The sequence below is a fragment of the Mirounga leonina genome, unplaced genomic scaffold (genome assembly GCF_011800145.1).
Source record: "Mirounga leonina isolate KUSES-001 unplaced genomic scaffold, KU_Mleo_1.0 Mir_53, whole genome shotgun sequence".
Classification (NCBI taxonomy): Eukaryota; Metazoa; Chordata; class Mammalia; order Carnivora; family Phocidae; genus Mirounga; species Mirounga leonina.
Genome location: NW_023270807.1, coordinates 46,983,605 through 47,009,306, shown reverse-complemented (window position 1 = coordinate 47,009,306; position 25,702 = coordinate 46,983,605). Strand labels below are relative to the sequence as shown.

General features: G+C 46.9%; 1 protein-coding gene across 1 annotated transcript in view; it reads left to right on the top strand.

The window, feature by feature from the left end:
• GABRR2 (gamma-aminobutyric acid type A receptor subunit rho2) overlaps window positions 1-14,297 on the top strand; it is a 44,896-nt gene extending 30,599 nt beyond the window's left edge. The window contains exons 3-9 of the mRNA XM_034991396.1: window positions 3,743-3,810; window positions 5,499-5,722; window positions 6,508-6,590; window positions 6,789-6,929; window positions 9,968-10,120; window positions 11,135-11,331; window positions 13,896-14,297. Coding sequence (XP_034847287.1) covers window positions 3,743-3,810; window positions 5,499-5,722; window positions 6,508-6,590; window positions 6,789-6,929; window positions 9,968-10,120; window positions 11,135-11,331; window positions 13,896-14,207 — 1,178 coding nt within the window. The 3' untranslated portion in view covers window positions 14,208-14,297. The remainder of the gene's footprint in view (window positions 1-3,742; window positions 3,811-5,498; window positions 5,723-6,507; window positions 6,591-6,788; window positions 6,930-9,967; window positions 10,121-11,134; window positions 11,332-13,895) is intronic.
• The last annotated feature ends 11,405 nt before the right edge of the window (window positions 14,298-25,702 follow it).

Sequence of the window (25,702 nt, the reverse complement as noted above, 5' to 3'; positions counted from 1 at the left end):
ATGCACACAAATTTATATTTATATTTTATTGGTGAATTGAGTCATTTATTACTACGAAATGACCCTCTTTGTCTCTCTTTTTCTACTTTATTTGATATAACTACACCCATTTTCTTCCGGTTAGTATTCGCATGTGATATCGTTTGCATTCTTTATGTTCAACTTTCCTGTATCTTATATTTTCAGTGTGTCTCTTCAAACAGCATAAAATTGGGTATTGTTTCTTGATCCAGTCTGACAAACTTTTAGCATTGTCGAATTATCAAGTTGGACAATATTTGTTTGTTAAATGGAACATTTGGTCCATTTATATTTAGGAATAATTTACATGTTGGTTTTAAATCTGTCATCCTACTCTTTTTTATTGTCCAACCAATTCTGTGTTCTTTCTTTTTCTTTCCGTACTTGTTTTCTTATGGACTGGTTACTTTTGGTTATTCCTATTTAAGCTTTCCTATTTTAGTTTTGAACACACATACTCTTGCTATTTGTTAGTGGCTCCCCAGAAAACAACATGAACTCTTGGCTTCTCATACTAGTGTGTTAATTAGCTACTTTAACTGTTCTCCGAGGCAACACAAAGACCGTGAACACTTTCACTCCGTTTATACCCCTCCTCATTTAAATGTTATTTTTGCTTGTATTTCTGTTTAGTTTTTTCATCTCCACAATACATTATTAATATTGTTTTATATAGCCAATGTTTACTTAGAATTATTCATATGTTTGCCATTTTTGTTTTTCTTTATTCATTCTTGCATCTCCAGCTTTCCCTCTGGGATCACATTCCTTTGGCTTGAAAAAGATCTTCATTTAGGGCAGGACATATTTTGGCCTATTCTCTGTTTTAGTTTGTCTGAAAATTCTATTTCACATCCATTCTTGGAGTCAGTGGGGAATAAATGACATATATCTTAATTTAAAAAATGGATAAATTCCTAACATGTGCTTTTTAGGGCCAAGTGAGGAGAAATAATGGTAGAAAGCCTAGGAACCAAGAAAACCCTTGGCTACACATGTATTTCTCTTATGCTGCCTTGAATTTTTCACCTCATTGGTTATACTGCCTGAAATCCCACCAGTGACTTCTGTTTGGTTTGATCTGCTTTACCAGATCCCTCTCTCAAAGCAGAAAAACCCACAGCGTTGTGAAGAGACCAAGGCATGAATGCCTACTTAATTTAACTAGACTGTTTTCTTTCTAACACCCTATAGGACCCTGTCCCACTCAAAACATAAAATTGTTCAAGGAAGGAGGAGAATGACCAGTAATTTGGAAGAATTTCAGAATCTGAAAATCAGGTTGGGAAGGGCCACAAAATAGAGAGTTCAGGAGAGCCTGGAAGCATTAGCCCTGGGAAGTGGGGTAGGTCAAGGACAAAAGTCAACTCTATTGCACTCAGACCAAGGAGGACAGGGCATTGGTTCTGTTCAGACTTGAGGTATGAGTCCCCCAGAACGCAGCTTTAGAGTCTCCTGAACACACAGATTGTTTACCTTCAACAACCCAGGGCTCCTGAGAACTTGACCTGTACTCCCACGTGGGCAGGACCTCCAGAGCGCTGACACCACCCTCACAGGCGTTATCAAATTTCTCTTAGAAGGGCAGCTGGAGCTGTGGAGAGCAGGGCAGGCCCTGAGAACAGAAAGACACAGTTTCAAACTCGAAGAAAGCTGATCTATTTTATCTTGAATAAGTCCTTTGCCAAAACCAGCTCCTATTCAAACACTGTGCCCATTATCTGAAAACCAGGCCACTGGGAGGTAGGTCCAAAGAAGGTGATGGCTATATTGTTTTTTCCCTTTGGCTCTTGGAACAACTGGATGTGGCAGATCACTTGGAACTTTAGAGAAAGGAAGCGAGGGGAAAGGAGAGCGGGTCACGTACAGCACACCTCCGTGAGAGGCAGTAATACCAGAGTTAACAGCTCAGACTCTGGGCCATTTTAACATCTCTGGCTAACGAGGGGTCCAGAGGATGAGGAAATTAACCAACCCCACTTCCCCCATGGCTGTGCTGGGAGCACGTGGCCCCGCGGGGGGAGCAGGGTCTGGGTACTAGGAGAGAACTCTGGCCAGGCTCCCTGAAGATCCCCCCCATGTTGCAAGCCCCACCGGGGAGAAAGGCAGACTAGTCAGCCCTAAGGACGGGGCGTCCTCCCCACCTTCAAAGAATCCCTGGAGCCTGGAAGAAGAAGAGCACACAGAGCAGGGACTTCTCATGGGCCCTGACCTAAGCCATCAGTTGAAAAACATGGGAAAATAAAAAGAGCAGTTTACACCCTGATTTGAGAGGGAAAAAGTAAAAATAAAAAATAAAGCATTGTATTCATTTGCTTACATGTTTAAGAATACAGAAAATATCCATTAAATCCCTCTAGTAATCAATAAAATGCTTCCACTCTATTGAGCTCAAAAAACAAATATTTAATGGTGAGATTGTAAGTATTAGCAGGTATACAGGGAAGTTTTGGGGGAGTCGGTGAGCTCATCCAATGTCCTGGGCCGCCTCCATGAGGACCCCCGGCCTCCCAGTTTGGGCTGGAACTGAGGATTGAGCCTTCTGGTTCCTACTCTATGTCAGCGTCTCTGATCCTCCTTTCCTGCCCATGACCAAAATCTCAGTGCCTTCCAGACCTTCTCATTCCTAAGACCCAGACTCCCTCAGCCACCCTAAGGTTCTCCCTGCTCAGACCACAGTGGGTCAGCATGGCCTGGTCCTGCACTTCTTGGCTGGGGTTCAGAGGCTCAAGGTGCAGCGGGGCTGGCCTCTAGACAATGCCCCCCCACCCAGGAAACCCAGCACAGTTGCCACCTGACTCTCTCAGAGATATATATATTTTTTTGTCTAAGAGTATAATAGCATTTGTTAATATGCTTGACAAACACAGGTTTTTGGTTTTCCCCATTCTAGGTTTAAAAAATATACTAAAATCTAATAAACAATCTATGAAAGTATAACATACAGAAAGTATACAATCTGTAAGCGGACAGCCCATTAAGTTATCACAGAGTGAATGTAACCAGCATCCAGCCCAAGAAATAGAACAGGAAGTCATAGCTAAATCCACAGCCAAACACAGTTTTCGAAGTCTTGCCACGGGCCAGAGGGAATTGAGTGTCAAGCTCTTGTGCCCTGTACTCTCCTACTCCTCTTCTGACACGTCCTGGAAGGATTTAAAAATCTTGTACAGTATTGCCTTTGGCTGTGATCTAACTGCACAGAGATCGTCTCTCACACCAGACTGAAGGCTTCTGGGGGCAGGATCCCAGTTACCTGTTAGGTACTCGGGAGGTATGGTTTGAGTGACTGAATGAATCCAGCCCCGGGCATACTGGTGTCCCAGGCCCGGGTCCGAGGCTCTTAGGCCTCATCTGCCCTTTATAGATGTCACAGCAGGCAGAACAGTTGACCAGGGTCCCGACTCAAACACTAGAGCATTATTCTCTCTACCCTACAGAGACAGAGCTGGGACGTAGAAAGTAGTAATCCAGCTCATCGATTCATGCAACAAACATAGATTAAACATCCACCTTGGTCCAGGAAAGACACATAAAGCAGACACAGTCTCCACCCTCAGGAGGAAAGCTCAGGCACCCATCACGTCAGGAAGAAGCAAGAAAACCCTCATAGAATTTGAATTACTGCTTCACCCTGCTCCAGGCAGGCTGTCCCCAACGGGGTTGCTGACCCAGTGGTAGATAGAATGTGCCTTCACCAGCTGTCTTTGCTCTTCTGCAGGCCCCGCTATCCCGGTAGGCGTGGACGTGCAGGTGGAGAGCCTGGACAGCATCTCAGAGGTGGACATGGTATGCAGTGGCCTTGGCGGGGCAGCCTCGGGTACGGGGTTCCGAGGTTAAGGTTCTGTGAGCACCTGTGGCTGCATGGGTGCGGGCCGTGCCTGGGTGGGCAGAGCCAGGGCTGCAGGGGATAAAACTGGGAGCCGGAAGTTGGCTCAGGTGCAGCGAAGCATAGAGCGGAGGTTCTTGACCGGATGGGTAACTCAGGGAGTTGGTTAAATGCAGATTCCTGGGCCCCACCAGAGACTTCCCGAATCAGTCTCTGGGAGTGAGGCCCAGCCCCTTACATTTGGACACACCCCCCACATGATGGGACCGGTCAGATGAACCCCACTTGGAGGATCACGGGAGGTGGACATTTTCAGACAGAAATTCTGCCGTTCTCTGCTCTCCAGTGCCCGCCTGGAGCATGGCTCCCCTATGCAATCCTTGGCAGTGTCCACCAAGATCTGGTAGTAAGGGAAGGCTTTTTTTTTTTTTAAGATTTTATTTATTTATTTGAGACAGAGAGAATGAGAGAGAGCACATGAGAGGGGGGAGGGCCAGAGGGAGAAGCAGACTCCCTGATGAGCAGGGAGCCCGATGTGGGACTCGATCCAGGGACTCCCGGATCATGACCTGAGCCGAAGGCAGTCGCTTAACCAACTGAGCCACCCAGGCGCCCCAAGGGAAGGCTTTTGAAGAAGGCTTGTTTCAGTTGAGACCTGAAGGATGGCTAAGGAGACAGCGTGGGGAGGGCCAGAGCAAGAGCAGGGGAAGGGCCCCGGAGGCAGAAGAAACAGGAGGTTTACAAACACAAACTGAAACAGTGGAGCACAAAGTGAGGAAGGGGTGGGGGTGGAGGGTTGGGCGGTTGGAGGTGCTCCCCTCCACGGGTGACCCTGCAGGACAGCCAGAAGGGGTAGAGCAGAAGTGGGCCCTACACTTTGAGACCACCACCACCACCAGGCGTCTTTCCACCCTCGCTCCCAGAAGAGGATGTTTGGGGTACTCATTTGTTCACACTTGTAACTTAGCCCTGGTATCCTCTGGTTGTGGCAGAGGTGCAAGACTCTTGGTTTAAGGCAGGAGACACTGTTTAACAGAACGAGCTTTCAGGCTGAAGTTATAGTAGATACGCAGCTGTCCATGCCTTCATCCATTCATTCCCCCCCCCCATTTTTTCATCCTGCAACTATTTATTGATCACCTACTCTGTGCCTTGCCAGGTACCGAGTTAGGGCCTGGGGATTCAATGGCACGCAGGACACAATTCTGCCTTCAAAGATTCTGCAAAACCCACGATAGAAACTCTCTTAAACAGGACACTTGACTGTGCAGGTTTCTCCCAGTGTCCACTCACCTGAGACTGAATGCTCAGGAACAGGAAAGGAGCCCCGTGTGCACGAGTCTGGGTGAGAGAGAGCAGGACGCCGCGGAAATCCGCCCCGCTGGCCCCCATGCCAGGCTGTCCGCCTCACAGCTGCAGGTTTCATTCGCGACGCCTGCAGGAGGGGCTGCTCACCGTCCAGGGCTCCCACCTCACGATGCACGACAAGGAGCCAATCTCTTCCCTACTGTAGCAGCACGGCGGAGGCGGGCAGCCACCGTCCTACAGCTGAGCCTCAGGTGTCTGTTGCTTTGGTTGCTGACGGGTTGATTGTAAGAGAGGAAGCTTTCTAAGCACTTCTGTCTGGTGTCATCTCGGGCTCCCACAGGACTTCACCATGACCCTGTACCTGCGGCACTACTGGAAGGATGAGAGGCTGTCCTTTCCCAGCACCAGCAACAAGAGCATGACCTTCGACGGCCGGCTGGTAAAGAAGATTTGGGTCCCCGACGTCTTCTTTGTTCACTCCAAACGGTCCTTCACCCACGACACCACCACTGACAACATCATGCTGAGGGTGTTTCCGGACGGGCACGTCCTCTACAGCATGAGGTAACTATCCACGGTCTCACTGCTTCTTGGTCCAACGCCATTCTAATATGTCTAGTCAGTCTCTTTGGCCCTGAAGAGTTTGTCACCGTGGTTGGGCCTGTGGGCTATACAGATGGCCGGAGCCTCCTGATGTCTGTTAGAAGTCTCTGAAGACGAAATGGTCACCCTAGTAGCCAGCGACTTCCCAGTCATCGGGGAGCTTAAGCTCGGGTTAGGAGACTAGGTGGGCCTGAGTGAGTTGAGGGAGTCAATGACCTTCTGTGTACCTTCCACCCCCGAGAGCCTAGGATTCCAGTTCATTGGTTATAAAGATTTAAAAAGACAACAAGAGCGACTGTTTATTGAGTGCTACTGCAAACTGGCTTCTGGGCTAATGAGTGATTACGCAGGCTTATTCCCCATCTCCTTGGCCTGCTTGTACGGTTCACCAGAAGTCACTGCTAACAGCCTTGGGGTGGTGGGGCGGGGGGGGCGTAACTTCCCAGGCATCTCTAGGGGAGGTGGCCCACTGGCTGAGGGCCACGCGCAGAGAAGGGTGCAAGTGTGTGCCCCTGACAGCCAATACCTTCAGTGGCTGGGGCCCCGCAGAGCACTGCTAACATGTGCTGCAGAAGACAGAACTCTAAAAGTTAGAGTCTAGCAACGTAGAGACCGGGGTTTCCAAGCTTCTGCAGTAGGTGTGAGAAGGCACTGCTCTTGGTCGTGTCGGGGTTCTCCTCACTCCGGGCAGGCGTATGAGCCAAGAACTCGCTGCACGAGCCAACATGCTTGTTTGGGTTGCCTAGGATTACGGTCACTGCCATGTGCAACATGGACTTCAGCCACTTTCCCCTGGACTCCCAGACCTGCTCTTTGGAGCTGGAAAGCTGTAAGTATCAGTGTTCCTAGTGACAAATCTCCGCCTCGTTCCCGCCCCAATCTCTGTGCCATTTTAGTAACCGTTGAGACTGAGTACTGCCTGCCCGTGGTAAGGCCTGTTCACTCCGAGGCTGGTGTAGGATTTCCCTGTGCCTTCAGCCACCTCAGAAGCAAAGGAGCTGAACTAACTTGTTTTCCTTTCCCAAAGATGCATATACAGATGAAGATCTGATGCTGTACTGGAAGAATGGGGATGAATCCCTGCAAACCGATGAGAAGATCTCCCTGTCCCAGTTTCTGATTCAGAAATTTCACACCACTTCCAGACTGGCCTTCTACAGCAGCACTGGTAGCTAATGTTTGCCGCGGTCTGATCCGAACGTGGAAGAAAATACATTAGAACCCTCCAGCCCTGAACTTTTCCCCTGCCGATGAGAATGAGTGTGTATTCCTAAGTAATGCATAGTTCTGCAAAACATAAGCAACACTTGGAAGCAGAAATTTAAAAAGTTGCCGTCCTCTGAAATCCGATGGCCAGAGGCAACCCTCCTAACAATTTAGCACACACCCTTGCAAACATCTTACTTTAATGATATAATTGTTTTACATGCTATTCTGTAGTCTGATTTGTTTGGCTTAATGATATGGATGATAGCTTTCCGAGGAAATGTATCTATTACCTATATTTAGATCTATAGATTTATTTATTTACTTACTTACTTTAGTAGCGGAGGGGCAGTGGGGAGGGAGGATCCCAGGCGGACTCCCCACTGAGCACGGAGCCTGACTCAGGGCTCCATCTAAGGACCCTGAGATCATGACCTGAGCCGAAATCAAGAGTCGGACGCTTCACCAACTGAGCCACCCAGGCGCCCCTATAGCTTTATTTTTAATGTTTAGTGTAACTCATCCTGGACCCCGGGGCTGTGTTTGAGGTTTTGAGAGGGTGCACCTGTCAGTCCTCTAATCTCACTGTTAGTTCTTGTCGTCGTTTCTGAGGGCTGTCATAATAAACACAACCTGGGGGCCTGAAGCAACAGGAATGCATTTGCCCACAGTTCTGGAGGCCAGAAGTCTGCGGGCCATGCTCCCCCCTTAGGCTGTAGAGAGGAACCCTTCCTTGTCTCTTACTAGTTTCTGGCGGGTTCTGCGTTGCTCTAATGCCTGCCTCGGTCATCACGTGGCATTCTCCGTGTCCCTCTCTGTGTCTTCCCATGCTGCTGTTTCTATGTATCTGTGTCCACAGAATTTCCGTCCTTTGTAAGGCTACCAGCCATTGGATTACGGCCCACCCTAATCCAACGTGGCCTCAGCTCATCTTGCTTCCATGTGCAAAGACCCTATTTCTAAATAAGGTCACATTCACAGAAACTGGGAGATAGGACTTCAACATATCTTTCTGAGGGACACAGTTCACCCCATGACAGCCCTGCAGTAGCTACAGGACACTAAGGGACTTCTCACTTCTTCCCCCCTTGTCCGTGTGCCGAGAAGCCCAGGCCCTTCTGTGCGGAGCTTTTGTGCCACCGTCTGCCCCTGCACGTCCCCCATCTATCTCCCTGTTCCCCTCCCTCCACGCACGCCCCTCTGTGCCCAACATCAAACACTGAAAAAGACCAAGCCTCAGTCCAGGTGGTTTTAGTGTCTGGACAGCCCAAGCCGGCTTCCCTTTGTGCCCAGAGGGCTCGTCCTCATCACTCTCTTCCCTTCTCCACGGGTATGTATTGCCACACAATCTTCCTTTCTCATCTCTTCTTAGCAAGTTCAAACCCAATCTCTTTCTAAAACCATTTTTAAGAATGTCTTCTATAACTTTTTACTATGTGTCACTGTTTTGAGAACTTTATTTGAATTAACTAATTTCTACCCAACAAACCTATGGTGTAGATATTATTATCCCCAATTTACAGATGAGAAAACTGAGACTCAGAAGGATTAAGTTGCTTATTGAAGTTGCACAGCTAGTAAGTGGCCAATCTGCCTTAGTCACTATGTGTACTCCCCTTAGATGTTTTCTATATTCAAATAGAAGCTTGTTTGTTTGTCTTGAGCCTTTCTAGAGTCCAGATTAAAATGCATCTTCCTCTCCCATTACTTACTATGTACCAACAAGCAGGTTTATCACCCCCCCTCCCCCCACAGGGGCTGCGATCTCACCACAGAGTGCTGTTTGGAACACAGAGTATACATTTTTAAAGCTCTTGGTTCCCTCCTAGTGTTTCCAAGGCAACTCTCCCCGGTTTTCTTAAGAGGAAAGGATAGTGGAATAGTCCTTCACAGAATGAAGGCAACTCTCAGCTCTTCCAGAAAGACCCTGTACAAACCTAATGTGATTTGCTTCATGGGTGCCAATTTAAGTAGGGAAAATAAAGCTGACATGACGGGGCAAAGGTTGTGGGATGAATAAATGATTAGGAGTGTCTGCCACATCTGAAGATGTGTCTATTCACTCCACTAAAAGCACCTAGCTCATTCAGACAACCAAGGAACCTACATAGTAACCGTGTGTCAAGCTTGTCTGGACCCATCCTATTGTTCCAGCCTTTCCCTAGTGATCCAACCCTCCCCTTACCTGATTCAGCGGTAACTTTCCACACCAGCCAGGTAGCCCTTGTTCCCTCAGCAGCGTTTTCCTGGGGGCAGCCTGCGGTCCTCCTGCATCCAAACCACCAGGGGAGTGTGTCTGACAAGCAGATTTCCGGGCCCTGTTGCAAGCTACTGAGTCAGTATCCGAGGCTGGGCTGAAATGGGAGTGGGGTGGGTGTGTGCACACAGTTGCAAAAGTTACTTTTGACATTGATATTGCCCTTGACGCCATCCTTGGTCCCAGTGATTGGGTATCGATCTTGTGGATCATTTGACACCTTACCATTTTAGTCCTTGTTTACAACCATCCATCCCGTGATATATGCGGAGACTGGCTGAGCTGACCAATCTACAACCGAGGGGACAGTGACAAGAGCCCAGCTCTGCTGGCTCCTGCCTCAGTGGTATTGGACTCAACAAAATAGAACCACTCCCACTTCTTAGCCTCCTGAGCAGTGAATCCTCAGGAAATATGGTTGGGGGTTGCAAATAACAAATACAAACCAGCAACTAAACCTAGATCTCTCGTTCTACCTTTCCCCAAAATGTTAGGGGAAGAGAAGAGAAGTTAGGTACATTGAATAAAACAGTACATGCATTAGATACTGGCAAGACACTTATTAATAGAGGGCTTAGATTTTAGAAAGGAGATGTATTATAGTAAGTCAACTGTTCATTAACTTCTAACTTTCTGCTGAAGAGGAGAGCAGTGGGGGTGGGGGTGGGGGAAAGGCTCCCAGGGAAGGAGTTTGTTTTTACCTCTCAAACTGAACCTCACTGGCTTCTTCCTGTGTCCCCCAGGCTGGTACAACCGTCTGTACATTAACTTCACGTTGCGACGCCACATCTTCTTCTTCTTGCTCCAAACCTACTTCCCTGCCACCCTGATGGTCATGCTGTCCTGGGTGTCCTTCTGGATCGACCGCAGAGCTGTGCCTGCCAGAGTTTCACTGGGTAAAAGCATGTGTTAAGGTGTGGGGGGGTGGCTATATTTTCCAGCAGGTCACTATAAAGAGAAAAGGTAAAATCATCATTCAGAGTTAACTGATGGTTTGTCAGAGCCCAAAGGAGCAAACTTCCCTCCCGCTTGCAGCCTTCACCATTCACACGCTGCTCTGCGTTTCCTAGACTACTTCACGGAAACCACAGGGAGCTAAAACTATGTCAACTTTGCTCCAGTCACTTCAGAAAAATAAAGCCTGTTTGGGGGATAGACTTCCCCCACCAGCAGTCTTAGAGCTCAGTACTTCGATAAATAAGACAATTCTGCAAATGCCAAAACCTTATTCTGTAAATACAAAAATTGTGTTTGCTGGCCTTGGTTGGACAGAGAGTTTGAAGGCAGGGCGGGGATTAGGGGATTTGGGGGGAGGGAGAGGGCTGTACTCCCCAGAGTTGCGGTTTTAGTCCTCCCAGACCCGAAATTCTAGAGGGACCGTTAACAGCTCATCATTGTCAATTTGGAGGAAATCGGCTTGGGCTCCAAGAAATGTGAGGGTTTAACCAGCAAGGCACAATGAAGCTAGCGTGACAGGCCTCCAGGAATTTCCACAAGTCTTGGGAGACTTAATCAGTGTGGCTCAGATGAGAGGGAATGAGGCCATTCCCCGCGGCGTGGCCAGTTTCCTTTAGAGGGGTCCTTCACTCACTGTTTCGAATTCCACATCCGACGGGGTCCTTGGCGGAGCGCTGCTGATCCGGTGAGCCCCATCACCCACCCCCAGGCCCCGGAGGGGCTGACAGGCAAAGGGGACCAGCAGCAGCGAGCTGGCCGGGGCGTGGGGGGCGGGGGTGTGTGTGTGGAGCCGCCGGCTGCTTGTGGAGCAGATCCACAGCGTGGATGTTTCCATGCCCCGGGGGATTTCCCGCTGGGTTTCCGACAGGGAGAATGTAAAACGGTGACTCCGTGCCACGTGGGGCGCAGTTGCGTACCCTCGTCAGCGGCTGACCTATCGCTGCATGTTGCAGGTATCACCACCGTGCTGACCATGTCCACCATCATCACGGGCGTGAACGCCTCCATGCCCCGCGTCTCCTACATCAAGGCGGTGGACATCTACCTCTGGGTCAGCTTCGTGTTCGTGTTCCTGTCGGTGCTGGAGTACGCAGCCGTCAACTACCTGACCACCGTGCAGGAGCGCAAGGAGCGCAAGCTGCGCGAGAAGGCGAGCCCAGTTTCCTTCACCTCCTCGACCGAGCCCAGGCTCCTGGTTGCACGAGAAGGGCGGGGACGGAGGGTGGCGTGCAGAGGGGGGCGATGTTTGCGCAAAATGGAGGAGGGTCTGTTTTAGAATAGGTTCTAGCTTCTTCCATCGAGGATCCCAGAAAGCAGAAAGTCTTTGGACCAAGACTCGGAACAGGGAGACTTGGGGGTCTTAGGTCCAACTCTGCCGCCGAGGCTGGGCCTCTGTTTCCTCATCTCTAAGAAAGGTGGAGCGCAGTCCTCACCTCGCCTTCGTCCCGGGGTCGTTGTAAGGATTACGCGACGTAATGCCTGCAAAAGTTGTTTTGAAACTGCGGGGTTCTGGACAGACATAAAGTATCACTATTACTACTGGACATGTTTAGGGAAGGTGCCTCCAGGTCCTTTGACTGGACAAGGGGAGAGTTCTAGAATTAAAAACTCCTGTGTTTATCTGTGCTCTGACCAATTAAAAATTCAGTCACATACAACTTTAGCCTTTAGACTCATTGGAAATAACTACGCATTCTGCACGGTACTGCACTATCCTATACCAACCTACGTTAGTTATGAGATAGGATACAAATGGGGGAATTCAGGCAATGTGCGTGGGCCTTTGACACAGGGAGGGAAAGTCCACTTCATTCATATTCGACTCTTATTAATCACAGTAGGAAATAAAATGCCAACTTGTTACCAAATCATTGGTCATCATTGCACTTATCAAAATGGGTATTCAGCTAGAAGGTATAAAGATCAGGGGATATGAAAATCCCACATTTATGCACATCTAGGTGGCTTAATATAAGGGAGCTTTAAATTTTAGGAAAAGAGGATGTGTTGCCTTTTCAAAAATAGTCTTTTAATGACCACATTATACCTAAATATATTATATTAAATATATATATTTTAAAATATATTCTAAACATTCTACATATTTTCTAAATATTTCTACACTGTCTCCAAATAGGCTAGATTGTTTAAGAATTTATTTTTAAAATTCTATTCAAACCTTTTTTACTTTAGCATTTAAGTATTCATTCAAATTTTCAATAATCTGCACATTGGTCATTGTCAAGTGCTTTTGGATTATATTTAAACATTTTTGATTTATAACCCAGTGAACTTTCCTGTATAGAGCTGTTGGAAAAACAGCAAGCCTTCACCTGACAAGTATGGGCCCATGAATTGTTAGCCAGTGCCAGCTGGTAGCCCACTCTTTGCTGACTCAAATTGTAGGGAGAAGTGAAACTATTTCCTTCCTTCCAACTTATAATTTCTTATCAACATTTTCATACTTGCAGAAACTGTTGAAAAATAGAATAATGTTCATCCATAGACTCTGTACCTACACCCAACGTTGTTAATGTTTTGCCATTTTTGTGTGAGCTCTTTCTCCATATAAATGTACTTTTGTCCGTGCAGTTGAACCATTTAAAAATGCACTGCAGGCACCGTGACCTTTTATGCTTAAATGTAACTCTTTAGAATAGGACACTCTCCTAACGAATCATCTTTTGATTCATGCACAAAGACGTGGAGACCCACAACTGGAATCAGAATGTATGGGTTTATTATTTTTTTAAATATATTTTTAAAAGATTTTATTTATTTGAGAGAGAGAGAGAGCGCAGGGGGAGAAGCAGAGGGAGAGGTAGAGAGAGGATCTCAAGCAGACTCCGAGCTGAGCGCAGAGCCCGAAGCAGGGTTCAATCCCATGACTCTGAGATCATGACCTGAGCCAAAGTCTAGAGTCAGAGGCTTAACTGACTGAGCCACCCAGGTACCCCCAGAATGTGTGCATTTAAAGTCCTGACTCTGACACTAGCTGTGTAATCTCAGGAGAATTGTATAGCCTCACTGGGTCTTAGTTTTTGCCTCTGCAAATGGGGACGTTTAGACTAAATCAGTGATTCTGGACCTTCACTGCATTGTAGAATCACCTAGGGATCTTCAAATTTATTATGGTTTTTTTTTCCATCTTTTTAAAATTTAAATTCAGTTAGTTAACATATAATGTATTTTGGTTTCAGAGGTACAGGTCATTGATTCAGCAGTCTTATATAACACCCAGTGCTCATTATATCACATGCCCTCCTTAATGTCCATCACCTAGTTACCCCATCCCTCCCAGCTCCCCTCCCCTCCAGCAACCCTCAGTTTGTTTCCTATGATTAAGAGTCTCTTATGGTTTGTCTCCCTCTCTGGTTTTGTCTTGTTTTATTTTTTCCTCTCTTCCCCTATGATCCTATGTTTTGTTTCTTAAATTCCACATATAAATGAGATCATATGATAGTTTCAAATTAATTAGTTGAGAGTGAAGCCTGGATGTGGCCATTTTAAAGAGCTCCCTGGGTGATTCTAATATGCAGAGACTTCTAATATGTAGAGAGTCGTTGGACTGAGTGATCTCTGGAGGTCCTTCTAGTTCTGCCTTTCTGTGGCTCTGAGTTGCCATGGGGCTTTGCTCTGGGCCCAGGCCACCACCTCTGCCCCTCCACAAGGCCTAAACATGCCTGATACCTTCCTTGTGTTTGCTGCCCGCAGTTCCCGTGCATGTGTGGAATGCTTCACTCGAGAACCATGACGCTGGATGGAAGCTACAGTGAGTCTGAGGCCAACAGCCTGGCCGGGTACCCAAGAAGCCATTTTCTGACAGAAGAAGAAAGACAAGACAAAATAGTGGTCCACCTGGCTCTGAGCAATGAATCCAACTCCTCCAGGAAGAAGGGGCTTCTGAAGGGCCACATGGGTCTTCGCATCTTCCAGAACACCCACGCCATTGACAAATACTCCAGGTTGATATTTCCTGCCTCTTACATATTTTTCAACTTAATTTATTGGTCAGTGTTTTCCTAGGGGCCCCGAGGCTGTGCCTGGGAAAGGACATAGATATCTATGGGGCCTGGCCAGCCATCTGCACATGGAACTGCTGACCATGCTCCCCTCACCAGATGGAGCGGTAGCTCCTAGGCCACCATGGCAGTGCTCCCTCCCAGAGGGGGCCCTCCAGCTGCCCTTCACCTGACCACATGGGTTTGCTCCTCATTAATGCTGTGTTCTGTATACTACTTCATACCTCTTTCGGACCTCTTCTGTTCTTGTGTGTAAAAAGGTTCACAAGAGCCCCCTCCTATAAAAAATGACTCAAATGCCTCCTAGATAGTCTGAGACCCTAATGAAGCCTAGGATTCAGTTGTGAGGGGACAGGAAAGAATAAAAGGCAAGCTTAGGGGCTTTCTGGATAGGAGATGGGAAATAAGATTCAAAATAGGAATAAAAAAAATCTGTAAACCCATACAACTAGATTAAGTGCCTACCTAGGAAGGAAAAAAAGCTCAGCTCCCAGATAGGAAACGAGACCTGGGTGAGTCTGGCAACTCTCCTGATTTTGCAGTCCATTCAACCATTCATTAAATATTGAGTACCCACCCTGTGCCAGGTCCTGTGGAAATGAACAAATAGAAGTCTCTTTTCTTAGAGAACTTCTCTAAGCCTGGACTCATTCTATGTATGGCAGAGGGTACTTCTGCCCTTCCTCAACCCCCACTGACCCCACAGATCCATTCTGTTTGCTGGTGCTTTTACTCCTAGGTCTGTCTGGAAAAGCACTTCCAGTCTCCTATGAGACCCTCATGAAGCCAGCTTAATACTGCTCTCCTGGAATCTCCATGCAAGACAAGTCTAGTGGTGGGGAGAGGAACAAGGACTTGAGAATTGGTGATAACAGAACTTGGTCTTGGCGAGGAAGGAGCCATGGGTCTGCTGTGGAAATGTGTTCCATATTCCATCCTACCTCGCTTTCTGGGCTTCTCTCCCAGCAGACAGGTGTCCTTAATAGTCCCTGTGTCCGGGCCCTGCCCCCACCCCTGGAACTCTACCTAGCCAGATATGCCCTGCACCCTCAAATGATTTCTCCCTTCCACAAGGTAATGACTTTCCTCTAATGTAGCTAAGCTCAGATTAGAAAAGCAATCTGATTAATTGAATCTGCAGTGAGTCGTGAATGACCATTTCTCTTAACCCTAATTTAGGTTATGGGTTGCTGGTTAACTCAAGTGAACCTCTAATTGGTAGTATTTATAGAAATATAAAGAACACGATTTTGAGAAGGGGACCTTCTCTTTACATTACAGCACTTGGAATCAGAGGGCTGTTCTGGGATAGAGAAGGAACGCCCAGCTCAGATTTCTTGCTTAATAAAAGAAGTTGTTCTGCTCTCTCCCTCTACCTACTGCCCCTTCCACCCTCCTGCCCAGGGTCTGGGCGTCTGGTCCTTTGGTCACGAGTGTACAAATGGTACAGCTAAAGACAGGATAACCCTGCCTTAAGTCAGGTGAGCTCTGGCCTGTGGAGTCTCCTCCACAGCTCCTGCCTCCCAGGGGCAGGGATTTTTTAGTTCCTGAGGATTAGAGCCAGGTGGGTACCAGAGCCTCCTGAAGTTTCAAGTCAGGGGCCTGTGAATCCCTGATCCTCTCCACCCCTCACCACAACTGCCACCCAGTTGCCCTGTCCATCCCAGCTTTTCCACTCCTTCCTCTCGGCAGTCCCCCACCCATTTCCTCTGTTCCCATACCTACTCCCAGGAGTGGTCCTCGTCCCAGACACACCCTTGCCACCACTCCATTGCCCATGTGGAGGACCAGACTCCCATCCCTGGCTACCAGCCCTGATCTGAACTGGGGCCTGCAGCCCACCAGTCCAGAGGGGGTGTGATCAGGGCAGGGATTTGAGGAGATATACTCTCAATAGGACAGGCTCTCGGCAACAATATGACATGGGTTATCTTGGGCAACTGCAAGTTTGGGAGGTTCCCAAAACCACTCTCAGGTTTAATAATTAGCTAAGAGGACTCCCAGAACATAGAAAAACCATTATACTCACAGTTATGGTTTAATGTGGCAAAAGGATACAGATTAAAATCAGCAAAGGAAAGCAGCATTTACAGCAGGATGCAGGAGAAACCAGGTATAGAACTTCCAACTGTTCTCTCGCAGTAGAACTGCACAGTTAGTGCTTCTTTCTTCCAGCAGTGAGTGTGACAATATGCACCAAGTATTGCCAACCAGGGAAACTTAGCCAAGTCCATCAAGGTGTGCAGAGTTTTTACTAGGGGTCGGCCATGTTTATACAGCTAACTGCTTGCCTGGCTGACCTTAGTTTCTAGCCTTTCCAGAGGTTGAGCTGACAACTCTTAGCCTAAGGCCTCCATCATAAATCACATCGTTAGTATAGACTATCTGGTATGGCCCAAGGCTTCCAGGCAAACAAGCACCCTCCTATTAGAGCCTCCTATAAGGGCTTAGAAATGATCTCCCAGGAGCTGAGGCCAAGGCCCAAACCTTTTCTTTTGTCAAAGTTGATCGTTTATTGCACAGCAATCTTTGCCAATGGTTTATTGTTAATGTTGATTGTTGTACTGCTGTTATAGATTCATGCAACTAACATTTTAAAGCATCCCTGCACTAGGATGTCCAGATTAAGAATAAGAGATAGTGCCAGCTGTCTGAGAGGGGACTGGTAGAGGACAAGGTATGCAAATATCTCCAAGGTAAAAGGTGTTAAGTGCTACAGTAGTGGTTCAAAGTGTAATGGGAATTCTGAGGAAGGAAAGAGTGATTTCCACTGGGAAGACTGAATCTCATGGAGAAAACGGCCCCTGGCTACCAGCCCTGATCTGAACTGGGGCCTGCAGCCCACCAGTCCAGAGCGGGTGTGATCAGGGCAGGGATTTGACATGGGGCTCGATCCCAGGACCCCAAGATCATGACCTGAGCCGAAGGCAGACGCTTAACCGACTGAGCCACCCAGGCGCCCCTCCCATTTATTTCTTTATCTGCCATCACCCCGTCCCTGATCTCCAGTCCTTGCAGATTGGAGATTTGGAGAAGATGTACATGCTAGATGCACATGTAGAAAAGTACATGCTATCTGACTCTTCATTTCAGCTCAGGTCATGATCTCGGGGTCGTGAGATGGAGCCCTGCTCAGCGGGGAGTCTGCTTGAGAGTCTTTCTCTCCCTTAGCCTCTGCCTCTCCCCCCACTCCTCATCCCCCACCCCTGCTCTCTCTCCTCACCTTTCTAAAATAAAAGAAAAAAGAAAAAAGAAAAATACATGCTAGATCTGTGCTGTCCAATATGGTAGCCACTAGCCATGTATCTATTTAAAATTAAGTAAAATAAAATTGAAAGTGCAGTTCTTGCCACTGCACTAGCCACATTTCAAGTGCTCTGTTCGATAGCCACGTGTGGCTAGTGGCTATTGTATCGGATAATGCAGACCTATAGAATATTTCCACAATCACAGAAAGTCCTAATTAGATAGTGTTGTTGTAGATGAAACGGTCGGCCTGAGCAAAGACATTAGAAAGGCAGGAAAGTTTGGGGCTGCAGAGAATAGGGTTTGTGGGATAAGTCATCCCCATTTTGACTGGATCTTAGGCCACGGGAAGAGGAGGTGAAAGACTAGCACTTTCTACAACATTAGGGGTCATGGCAGGTTCCCCCACGCCAGTGCCAATGAGGACAGCTTCCCCTCCACGGAGTTGTCTGACCCCAAACCGCTGGATTTCCCAGCCTTGTGGACAGATGAAGAATGAAACTATGTAAACAAGGATTATTGGATGTGTACAGGGCATCTGGACTTGTTTAGAAATTTTTACTCTCTATAGACTTTCCCAGGCCACAATGCTGCTCAAAGAATAATTATGTTGTCATTAAATATATTGTATTGCTATAGTTGTCTTACTTAATTTCAACACTACTCTGCTTCCGACTATATTGTCTTCATAAATTGAGGCTCATATAATATGGTGGCCTGTTCACACTTAAAAAAAAAGTAAAGATGTATTTTAACTAGCTTATACAATTAACTGGAGTTAATTGTATAGCAAACATACCCAGGATCGTAAACAGCATTTTATCACGTGGGACCATGATGCAGTGACATCACTGTATTTAGCACTATCTTACTGCAGTGTAAAATAGTCTGACTCTACTTGAGAAGAGGAGAAAATTAAAGGAGGTAAAGAGGAGACAATAGTAGGAGTAGAAAACAGGAACTAAGGAAATATTGAGAATATGGAATGATTCACCCTAGAGGCAGGAAGACAGGAGTAAACATAACTATTAGCAGGGAGCCTTGAATGATACTTTATTTCACTGAATCTAAGGTACCATCTGTGTAAGATGCACCCATATTTTATGTACCACTAAGAAAAAATGCTACTAAGTAAATTATAGCACGCCAGTGATTATAAGATGAATTCTGATTTCACCAATGTTAAACTGTGAAAGATTATGCATGTTAGAATAAAAGAAATAGGTATTATACAAAAGCTGGTGATTGGACATACTTCTTTGACACCATGGAGCCAACAGTTACTAGGCTCTTGTCTTTGGGGTCTTGTGCCTGGGTCAGGGATGGGGTGATGGCAGATAAAGAAATAAATGGGAGGGGCGCCTGGGTGGCTCAGTTGGTTAAGCGTCTGCCTTCGGCTCACGTCATGATCTTGGGGTCCTGGGATCGAGCCCCATGTCAGTCTCCCTGCTCACTGGGGAGCCTGCTTCTCCCTCTCCCTCTGCTCCTCCCCCTGCTTGTGCTCTCTCGATCTTAAATAAATAAATAAAATCTTAAAAAAAAAAAAAGAAAGACATGGGAAACACCATTCAATGATTAAGAAGCTTACATTGCAGTGGGCGTGTTTCAAAAGAGGAAGAGATCATAGGATTTGAGGAATAGATGCTATTTGTGGTCAATTTTGAGCAATGGATAGATATAATCTCAACTAGTGGAAAAGGTGGGGAGGGGATGGTAACATGGAAGAAGAAAAGCTGAGGTGTATTCAGGAGACAGTGGGCAGATACCCTACCAAATGTACAAAAGTCTCAGGTTCTCATCCTCCTAGTTCCATGACCCTGGTATCAATGGTTCTTTTAGTTTCATTCCACTTAGAATAAACCTCGGGAAGACGGGGTGCCTGGGTGATGAAGTTGGTTGAGCGTCCAACTCTTGGTTTCAGCTCAGGTTGTGATCTCAGGGTTGTGAGATTGAGCCCTGCTTGGGTTTTGTGCTCAGCACGGAGTCTGCTTGAGATGCTTTCCCTCTCTCCCTGCCCCCCTCTCTTAAATAAATCTTTTTAAAAAGAAAAAAAAAAAAAAAAGAATAAACCCAGGGAAGAAATTTGTCTGGTCCGGTTTGGGCCACACATGTTGAAGATGATGAGAGCTCTGTGTTATGTGTAAGTTTAGAAAGATAGAACTTGGAACTCCTGGATGGCTCCGTCGGTTAAAGGTCTGCCTTTGGCTCAGGTCATGATCCTAGAGTGCTGGGATCAAGTCCTGCATCAGGCTCCCTGCTCAGTGGGGAGCCTGCTTCTCCCTCTACCTTGGCCTGCTGCTCCCCCTGCTTGTGCTCTCTCTCTCTGACAAATAAATAAATAAAATCTTTAAAAAAGTTAGAACTCAGGGAGCCTGGGTGGCTCAGTCGTTAAGCGTCTGCCTTCGGCTCAGGTCATGATCCCAGAGTCCTGGGATCGAGCCCCCAGTCGGGCTCCCTGCTCTGCGGGAGGCCTGCTTCTCCCTCTCCCACTCCCCCTGCTTGTGTTCCCTCTCTCGCTGTGTCTCTCTCTGTCAAATAAATAAAAATTTAAAAAAATTTATAAAAAAAAGTTAGAACTCTTCAAAGACATTTGATTTTGGTTCCATCTCTTTGTAAACATCTGCAGAAGGGAGAACCAAGAATTCAAAAAAATGGAAAGCTGCATAGTTTAAGGAAACCAACGAGACAGAAAAAGAATGGTAATAATAGTGGAGATGGTTCATGTCAGGTTCAGTTATGTGTGAGAGCCACAGCCCATGTGCTGACATAACAGACTGGGAAGCCAGGGGAAAGAGCTGTTCTGTGAGGAGGGTGAGGAGTTTGGGCCTTGCAGACAAGTGGAGATGTGAATGAAAGTTATAGACGTTGGTCTGGGGCTGAAGGGAGGTAAGGATTTGGGACTGCCTTCTTAGATGTGCTCAACGAAGCTATCCAAGTGGATGGAACTCCAGGAGCAAAGCAGGAGTGAGAAGGTCTGCAGACAAAAGCTTAGGAGTATATGGTTAGGTGGGGAGAGAGGGACTGATCAGAGAAGTAGGAGAACCAGAAGACCGTTGTGTCATGGAAACTGGAAGAAGGGTGACTCTCAAATGGAGGAGGGTACGGCTGGGGGCAATAATAACCATAACAATTGAGAAGCGTAAAGACTGTGAACAGATATGGCAAGATGGAGGCCAGAAGCTCAGTGGGATCAAGCACACAGGTAGATATTAAAGAAGAGGGACACTTTTCTTAACTGCAAGTGATTTCGGTAGGTAGAAGGGAACACGCTCTGAGGGTTACTACTATTTATTATGGAAAGAATATTTTATTTTTTTTAAAGATTTTATTTATTCACTTGAGACACAGAGAGAGAGAGAGAGAGAGAGCATGAGCAGGGAGAGAGGCAGAAGCAGGCTCCCTGCTGAGCCAGGAGCCTGATGTGGGGCTCGATCCCAGAGCCCTGGGATCATGACCTGAGCCGAAGGCAGATGCTTAACCATCTGAGCCATCCAGGCGCCCCTGGAAAGAATATATTAGACTTGTTTTCTTGAAGGATTTAAAAATAACATGGTGACTGGATGAGGGTTGTGGTCTCAGTGGTTGGTTCCCCAAACTACTCCATTGGAATTTAGGGGACTGGTCTGAAAACAGTGTTTATAACCTGGTCACCAGGTCTGTGGACAAGCTACAGTACTGAGGACTTGTGCCATCCTCTGTCCCCACATGCGTGGGGTGGGCACCACCAGGAGATAGCGTGGCCACTGCCTCTATCACAAAAGATAGAGCAGATGTTAAAGCAATCTCGTTGTATAAAGGGCCAAGTACTGAGTGCATTTTCTCTGTGCTTGACACCATGGTGAGGTTGGGATATATGGTTCCCAACTTGATTCTCCTGTAAAGCCCGCTGAGGTGGGAAGGATTGCCCCTACTACATACCCACTAAAGTGTGCCTTCCATAACTGTATTCAACACATCTAAGTTGGTGGACTTCATGTGAAACAATTATTTCCCATAGTATTTTCAGGAAAAAGACAATTTATTCCCTTACTTAGATGGACAGAGATGGGGTTGGAAAGAGTAGAAAGAAAACCCAAATTGGTCTGGGTTGTGCTGAAACATGTGGGCATGGAGTCATCCCTACATCCAGGTAGAAACTGGGAGTCCACCAGGACACGCGGCTAGCTCTTGAGGCTGGAAGCTGGCCTATGAGACACGCAGCTATTCAGGGCGGCCAGAACAAAGCATTATAGGTTTCCACCACCTGTGCTGTTGTAGGGAAGGAAAAAGTTTTCCTTGACCCTCTTAGAGTTCCGGCTGAGTCTGAAAATGAAACTGAAGAAGACAGATTAACAGGAGGAATGTATACATATTTATCTAATACAAGTTTCATGTGACACCGAACTTTGTAAAGACATGATGATCCAAAGAAATGGTTAGACCTGAGTGTTTTTGTGCTGGACTTGATGATGAGTGAAGAGTCATGGGAAGATGTCATAGGACAAAGGGTATGAGGTAAGTGTAGTAAGTTGGGGGGTGTGGGGGGCTTAACAAGGACTTTTTCTTCAGATTCCTCTCTGTGTCCCTTCATCTTTGGAGATAAGGGTGCTTCTTTCCTCTGGGCGTGGAGAAGGCACCTGTCTCATAAAGGTTATGACCTGCTTCAGGGGATGGTGGAAAGTCCTTTCTGCACAAACTGTTTCTCAAATTCCTTAATCTTGAAATAGTCAGTAGGCTATATTTGGGGTATTGTGTGTCCTGTTTAAAAGGTACAGACCAGCAGGATTCATATCCCCACCACCACACTTGGAGACTTCTTCCCCCTTTCCTTTCATTGTAAAAGAGCAGACCGCTGTGGTTGTGGGATTAACACTGGATTGGAAGCAGCTGACACTCCCACTGACACCCCCACACCAACCACCACAAAACGTGACACGAGTCAAAATGGTGCCCACAAGGAAGGCTGAGGGTGGCCTGTCTGCACAGAGACCTAAATCCCATGCCAGGAGGTCCCTATGTCCCAAGCTGTCCAACCCCCAGAGCCACGGCTGAGCATCTGTACCCGTAGTATAAAAACATGCCCCATTAGCAGATTGGATAAAGCACTCAACCCTCACCCTCAAACCTTCAGATGTCATTACGAAATGACATTTGGGTCAGCCATTGAGAACATTAGGTTTGGGATTTATTTTAAAAGAGAAAGTGAAAAATAAACCTCGGTTGTAATAAACCACTGTTTAATCTAAACTGGCCAGGTTTATGGTGGCAATGCTCTTCTCCACTTTGTCCATTTAGCCCAAGGCCTCTCAAACTCTGCTGTGCAGATGAATAACCCGGGGGTCTTATTAACACGCACACTGTGATTCAGTAGATGTGGGAAGCGACTCAGAATTGTGCATTCCTAACAAGCACCTGGCAGATGTTTGCGCTGCTGGTCTGCAGGCCACGCTTCAAACAGCAAGGCCCTAGAGACCCCTGCTCATCGTTTAAAGTTGAGCTTAAATGTCACCTCCGCTCTGTTGATTTCCTGACATCCTCTTTGTTTCCAAAGCAGAATTGATTACTACCTCACTGGTGCTCCCAAATCATTTGATGCATTTTATGCATTTGAGCATTAAGAAATTTCCTTTACATTGTGATTATCTTCCTTAATCCATGTTTTCCTAGCTCTGGCCAAGCGGTGGTCAACTGGGGAATTAAAAAAAAAAAAAATCTCAGTGCCTGAGCCCCGCCACCATCAGAGTTTCTCATTTTATTATAGTCCTTACTCTTGTAGCTGGGGCATAGGGGTACAAGAGCACCTGGCTCTGGGGATCCCACACAGACCAGGTTCGGCCACTTGTCGCTGACAACATCCAAAGGCAGAGAAATGAGTGGTAGTGAAACAAGAAAGGAATTATTTCCGTGAGGCCGACAGCAGGAAGACAGCCGACTAGTGTCTCAGACGGTCTCCAAATTGCTGAAAATACTTCCAGGGGGACAAAGGTGGGTGGGTACACGCAGGGGGGCCATGAAGGTCACACTGATCCTTGTCTTGGGGTCAGTCATGTGGGGTCTTGCTGGCTCAGGTGGTCCTTATTGCTTCAGGGGGTAGTTTTGGTTCCCATCTGGGGATGCTTTGCTCGCTGGGTCTCTCGCCTGAGTTAAGAAATAAGCTGGAAAGAACTTAATCAATTAGAAAGTACAGACTGGTCAAAATGGAGGTATGGTTGAAGTCATCTTTCACTCTCCATCTTTTAAATAACACTCTCTTTTTTGAAGGCTGATACTAAAATCTGAAATAAATTTCTTTGGAAGAGTATTGTCTTGGCTTGGTTTAATGGTTCGCAAACTGTGTTCCCTGGGACCCAGTGGGTGTTCTGGGGGTGCTTCAGGAACTACTCCAGGGGTGGGAGATGGGAGAATAGGAATGAGTAGAGGGCATGGGAACAAGGCAATGGACCCAGCCAGAATGGGGGGACAGTGAGGAAGGAAGAGAAGCTCACCCTTCCTCTTTTCCCAACAACTTTTTCATCCTGCTTTTGGATAAACCAACCAGCCCAACAAAGAATACTTAACCTACTATGAGCAAGTGCCCAGTCTTTTAATCCTTCCAAGAACCCCATGAAGTAGGGTTCAGAGAGGAGATAAAAGAGGGAAAGACAGCAAGTTACAGGGCCAGGACAGGAACAGGACTTCTGCCCCCACGTCCTCTCACTTTTCATGGTTCCCTGCAGGAAAGCTGTGGGGTCCAAGACACAAAGGTCCCCAGGGAAGCCTCAGTCTTCTCCCATCAGCACTGCTCGGATCCATCCAGAAGGTACCTGGCTTCCTGGTAGCCCAGGTGGAACGGAGGTTAGAGGTGGGAGGGAGAAACAGGCACCAACCGCCCACAGAACTTTGGGTTTCTGAACTGACTTCAGATTTGCCCAAACTATTGGAAGAAGCGCCCAGCCCTGGGTCCTGGTCTTCTGGCTTCCAGCCTTCACCTCCTGCTCCCTGTCCCCAACACCTGCCCTCTTCCCTAAGGGAGCACCACTGCTCTACCTCTGGTAGGAAGCTGGCAGTTACCAGCACGATAGCCCCCTTTCTCCCCTGATGCCTGCTCTGCCCTTGTAGGGCCAGAGAGTGGAACTTGGCCACAACCTTTTTTCATCCCTCCTGTGAGCAGAAAGAGTGCGTGTGGGTGAAAGCTGAAGCAGAGGATGGAATCACACATGTAATAAGCCCTAGAATATAAGCTCCACGGGACAGGGATTTCCATCTGTATTCTTAATTGCTGTGTCTCAGGGTATATAACAGCGCTTGGCATATGGTCGATGCTCAGCAAATATTTATGGAAGGAATGAATGAATAACTACTCTTTGTTAAGTACCCATTATGTGCCAGATACAGTGCCAGGTGCTTTACTTACACCATGTCATTTCCTGTTAGCTACTGAAATGTCTTATTCATGTTCCATATGGAGGCAGGAGTCTGGAGATTCAGCGAACGCATTTTGCAAGCTGTGTGACATTGAGCAGTGTACTTAATCTCTCCGAGCTTTAGTTTCTCCATCTGGAAAAAAAAAAAAAGAAGATGGTAATTCTGGCCTCTTTGGGTGGATATGAGGAGTAAGTTCATGTGTCTAAGGTACTCAGCCCAGGGCCCCGTCTAGAGAACATACAATGTAGACAAGGAGAGGAGCAGGAAAGGGCATGAGGAGGAGGAAGGTGAAGAAGGCAAAGGAGAGGAAGGAAGATAACACTGAAAATTGCCCTACAACCCAAACTATCCCTTCCATCTATAATTGCAATCGTTTCTAAAACAACAAAAATTTTAACATTGACCTGATCTCAGAGTATATAAAATTCTTTCCAAGAGAACCCAGTTTGCATTTTACCCAGACATTTTTATCACAAGGACAGATGAAAATTTTGTCATGGACCAGTCAGTGCTCTTGGGGACCACCTTTCTAAGAGGAGGACTCGTTCTTCATTTCAGAGGCGAGAACAGACCCAGGGAGGTTGAATAATTTGCATAAGGGCAGACAGCTAGTTTTTAGAGGAAAATTGCTTACCCAGATACTCTCTTCTGCCAGTTATAAAATTCAAATTAGTTAATATTCATCAAATGACATGAATTTGTGACAGCATGTGACCTAAGATTTCTCCTTTTAGCCAGAGATTCCAAACTCTCAGCCCTCTGACCCACTGGGACACATATGAATGCCCAGACTATGGTACTTCATGTATTTTCTCTGAATTTGGAATGATAAGGTGGGTCACCTCTCAGGATTCTTCACTCAATCATGCT